This window comes from Penaeus vannamei, chromosome 38 (genome assembly GCF_042767895.1).
Source record: "Penaeus vannamei isolate JL-2024 chromosome 38, ASM4276789v1, whole genome shotgun sequence".
In the NCBI taxonomy this organism is placed as follows: domain Eukaryota; kingdom Metazoa; phylum Arthropoda; class Malacostraca; order Decapoda; family Penaeidae; genus Penaeus; species Penaeus vannamei.
This window is the reverse complement of record NC_091586.1, coordinates 20,547,539-20,552,538: the sequence shown is the minus strand read 5'-3', so window position 1 is coordinate 20,552,538 and position 5,000 is coordinate 20,547,539. Positions and strand designations below refer to the sequence as shown.

The following is a 5,000-nucleotide window of genomic DNA, read 5'->3' as shown; positions in this document are numbered from 1 at the left end:
TTCTTTCAATCTCCCTTTCTACCTTTCTCTCTCATGCCTCTCTCCCCTTTCTCCCCTTCTTCCCTTCTCTCAATCTCCCTTTCTACCTTTCTCTCTTATGCCTCTCTCTCCTTTCTCCCCTTCTCTCAATCTCCCCTTCTACCTTTCTCTCAATCTCCCTTTCTACCTTTCTCCCTTATGCCTCTCTCCCCTTCTCTCAATCTCCCCTTCTACCTTTCCCCCAATCCCCGTTTCTACCTTTCTCCCTTATGCCCCCCCCCCCTCCCACCTCACCAGAGCAGCAGCAGCCTAAGCATTGCCCACTCTCCTATCAGCATTCCCGGTGCCCTGCCGAACTAAGCTGGCGTCGGCGAGATTTAACTCTCTCCCTCTCCCTCCCTTTCTCTCTCCCTCTCGCTCCCTTTCTCTCTCTCTCTCTCTCTCCCTCCCTTTCTCTATCCCTCTCTCACTCTCCTCCTTTCTCTCTCACTCTCCCTCCCTCTCATCTTTTCCCTCCCTCCCCCTCCCTCCCAACATCCCTCTCCTTCCCTCGCTCTCCTCCTCTCCCTCTCTCCCTCATCAACAATTCTTCCCACCTCCACTACTATGATCTCCAGACAAACGTTACCATCTAGTTATGTTCCGACACGCCCCCCTCCCCCCGCCCCGCCCTCGCCCTCTACCCTTGAACCCTCCCCTCCCCCTCCCCCTCCTCCTCCACCTTCCCTCCCTTCCCCTCCCCTCCCATTCCCCCTCCTCTTCCTCCTCCCTTCCCCTCCCACTCCTCTTCCCCCTCCCCTCCCTTCCCACTCCTCTTCTTCCTCCCCTCCCCTCCTACTCCTCTTCTTCCTCCCCTCCCCTCTCCCTCTTCTTCCTCCTCCCCTCCCCTTCCTCCTCTTCTTCTTCCTCCCCTCCCCTCCCACTCCTCTTCCACCTTCCCTCCCCTTCCTCCTCTTCCACCTTCCCTCCCCTTCCTCCTCCCCTCCCCTCCTACTCCTCTTCTTCCTCCCCTCCCCTCCCCCTCCTCTTCTTCCTCCCCTCCCCTCCCCTTCCTCTTCCTCCTCCCCTCCCCTCCCCATCCTCTTGCGAACAATCCCCCCACCCCCTTCCCCTCCTACCCTCTTAAGAACAGTCACGTGCCTGAGGAAAAGTGAGTATTCATGACACCTTCTCTCTCTCGCCTCGCCATCACGCCCATCACAGGCAGCGACAAGGTGGGGTTAGGAGGACGAGGAAGAGGAGGAGGAGTTGACAGATAGACAGACAGACAGACAGACAGACAGACAGACAGACAGACAGAAAGACAGACGGACGGACAGACAGACGGACACAGACAGACAGACAGACGGACACAGACAGACGGACACAGACAGACAGACAGACGGACACAGACAGACAGACAGACGGACACACACACACACACACACACACACACACACACACACACACACACACACACACACACACACACACACACACGCACGCACGCACGCACGCACGCGCACACACACACACACACACACACACACACACACACACACACACACACACACACACACACACACACACACACGCACACGCACACGCACACGCACACGCACACACACACGCACACGCACATGCCATACCGGATATTGCCTCCAAGATTCGCGTCTTATCGTTTAAACTTTGAAATAACCGCCGCGGGACGACCCTGACCTCAATACCAGAAAACACAGTGTCATAGCATTACATATACATATATATATACATACATACGTACATATATATATATATATATATATATATATATATATATATATATAAAGTATACAAACATACATATACATTATATCAGATACATACACATAAATACAAACACACACACACACACACACACACACACACACACACATATATATATATATACGAAGCAACAACAAAAACAATAGCAACAATAATGATGATCAGAATAATGATAATGACAATGACGATAATAAAATGACAATGACGATAATAAAATGCCAATAACAGACTCCAACGATAAGACATCGCCCCAGAAAATCTTTGCCAAGGAGGCTGCGACCCGAGCAACAAAAACATTCCGCTGCCAAGAAAATGGAAAGTCCTACAGGATGCCCTTCGCCCCCTCCCCCCCCCCTTCCTAAATACCTCCTCTACCCCCCCTCCCCTCCTAAATCCCTCCTCTACCCCCCTCCCCCACACTCAACCTTTTCGATCTCCCCTCCCTCCCTCCCTCCCCCCCTCTCATGTATCCTCTCCTTCCCCCCTTCCCATCTCCCCCCCCCCATCTCCACCCCGAGGCCTGTCCTGCTTCATAAGGCCCCCACCGTGACATCCCGTTGGAAATCCTTACATTAAATGTTAAGTATATAAAAAAGAATAACAAAAAAGAACAATAAAAAAAACATTACAGGAAGTGGCTTATATATAACCCTTTACGATAGCAAAGGCCCCTGCTGTCCCGTCCTCCCCACCCCTCCCCTACCCTCCCCCTCCCCTCCCCCTCTGGGATTTTATTGCTGACCTTCTTTATCAAATGCCAATTGAGGGAGAATAGAGAGAGGAAGGGGGGGGGGGAAGGTCGGAAGTCCCCGGGAAATGAGGGGAGGACGAGAGACTAAGGGAGACACAAGAAAAAGAGGCAGAGAGAGAGAGTGAAGGCAAAGGCAAAGCAAAGAGAACAGAAAAGAAATTACCCTCCAAAGGTCAGAAAAAAACAATAACAATTCCATGACAGGTCGCACGCACGCGCGCACTCCCCCTCCCCCTCTCCTCACCCCCCCCCCATATCTCCTTCCCTTAATCGTCTCTTCACCACAACCCTTTCTCCCTCCTTCGCCAGTTTCACCCTCATCCTCATCCTTGCCCCCATCTCCCTCACCTCGACGCCATCCCCAAGGCAAAGCCAAGACGTGACTGCAAGCAAGACTCACCTCCTCCCCTTGGCCCTTCTCTCCCCTCCCCAATGTTCCCCTACAACCCCCGACCCCCTACTCCACTCCCCTTTCCCTCCTCCCCTCCCCTTTCTACCCCTTTCCCTCCTCCTCTCCCCCACTCCCCTTACTGCCCCCTTCCCTCCCCCTCCTCCTACCCCCTCCCCCCCTCCCTCTCCCCAACGGCCACCTTTCAACCCTACTCCACTACCCTTACTGCCCCCTTCCTCTCCCCTTCCCTCCCCCTCCTCCTCCTGCCCCCTCTCCCCCTCCCTCTCCCCAACGGCCACCTCCCCCCATATCGCCGCACCGCCATGCAACTATTAACGTTCATTATCTTAAATGACGCCACCACAATCAACTGCAAGAGGGGACGGTGCAATGACTGCAATGATAATTTCCCTCTGCAATCACGGCCCGGCGCTCGTTCCGGCCCACCAAGAAGGAATTAAAAAAAGAAAGAAGAAAGAAGAGAAAGGGGGGATGGAGAGGGCTGGGGTGGGGAGAAGATGGAGATGGAGATGGAGGAGGAGGAGCAGGGACGGAGTAGGGAGGAGGAGGAGGAGGAGGAGGAGGAGGAGGAGGAGGAGGAGGAGGAGGAGGAGGAGGAGGAGGAGGAGGAGGAGGAAGAGGAAGAGAAGGATGATGAGGAAACGGAAGAGGGGGGGAGGAAAAGGAAGAGAAGGAGGTGGAGGAGGAAAAGGAAGAGAAGGAGGTGGAGGAGGAAAAGGAAGAGAAGGAGGTGGAGGAGGAAAAGGAAGAGAAGGAGGTGGAGGAGGAGGAAAAGGAATAGAAGGATGAGGATGAGGATACTGACAGCCAGAGAGAGCTTGCGGGGAACAACTGAAATCCTACTCTCGACGGCCGCGCCGGCACCACAACCCAACACGGGTCGAACCTCCGCTGCAACATGAGCAACGAGGCAACAGAGCCCAGTAAGCAAGCAAGCGAGTAGGCTAATGAATTGAAAAAAAAACTAGGTAAGTAAACAAGTCTGTAAGTAAGTAAGTACGTGAGCGAGTAGGCTAATCAATAAAAAAAAAAACTAGTTAAGTAAGTAAACAAGTCCGTAAACAAGTCCGTAAGTAAGTAAGTACGTGAGCGAGCGCCTACCTTGATTTTCTTGTACTTGCGCTTGGACGCCGTGTTGAGGTCCTCGTGCACCTTGTCGAGCACGAACATGAGGAACTCGGCCGCGTCGTGCTGCTGGGAGCCGCGGTACGACGACTCGTACTTGTCGACGGTGTTCTTGAAGTTCATGGAGACGTCGGGCACGTAGCGCAGCGTCCACAGCGCCTTGAGCAGCACGGCCAGCTGGCCCGTGATCTCGCCGCGCGTGCCGTACTTCTTGGAGTTGATCTTGTTGGAGCGCGCCAGGTCGTGCTTGTACTGGTCCAGCACGAAGTACTCGGCCAGCACGTCCGTGTGGCTCAGGCACTGCACCACGGCGTTGATGAAGCACGTGTTGCCGTGGTTGCGGATGCCCATGGCGCCCGGCACCTTGCCCTCCGCGAACGCCACGCACTCCGCCTCCGCCTTCGCCGCGCGCACGTCCGACGCAGAGATCGTCTTGCTGCGCTCCAGCTTGGCCGCCGACGCCGCCGCCCGGTTCGAGCCGCCGCCGCCGCCGCCGCCGTGCACGCCCGCGATGCCCGACGACAAGGCGGAGGGCGGCGCGCCCCCGGACCCGGGCCCCCCCGCCCCCCCGCCCTGCACTTTGCTCGCCACGCGGCTCACGAAGGAGCTCATGCGCGTCAGGTACTTTTTCTTGGGTTTCACTGAGGCACTGCTGGAATCACTGCCGCCGTCCACGCTCTCACTGCCGCCCCCGCTCAGGCCGCCGCCCAGGCCGCCGCCCAGCCCGGGCTCGCTCACCACACTGCCCTTGGTCGAGGAGGTCTCGGACGCGCCGTTGGGGTTCGGGCTCACCTCGCCGCCCTTCGGGGGCGCGCCCCCGCCGCCCCCGTCCTTGAACTTGGCCGGCTTCTTGCTCAGCCGGAAGGACATGAAGGGGCGCTTCCTGCGGGGCTCGGCGTGCCCGTTCATGGCCGAGGGGTTGCAGAATCTGCGGGCGAAAGGGCCGTC

General features: G+C 56.4%; 1 protein-coding gene across 1 annotated transcript in view; it reads right to left on the bottom strand.

Moving 5' to 3' along the window:
* LOC113803315 (ubiquitin carboxyl-terminal hydrolase 31) overlaps positions 1–5,000 on the bottom strand; it is a 228,115-nt gene that overhangs the window by 216,196 nt on the left and 6,919 nt on the right. The window contains exon 2 of the mRNA XM_070115747.1: positions 4,029–4,980. Coding sequence (XP_069971848.1) covers positions 4,029–4,980 — 952 coding nt within the window. The remainder of the gene's footprint in view (positions 1–4,028; positions 4,981–5,000) is intronic.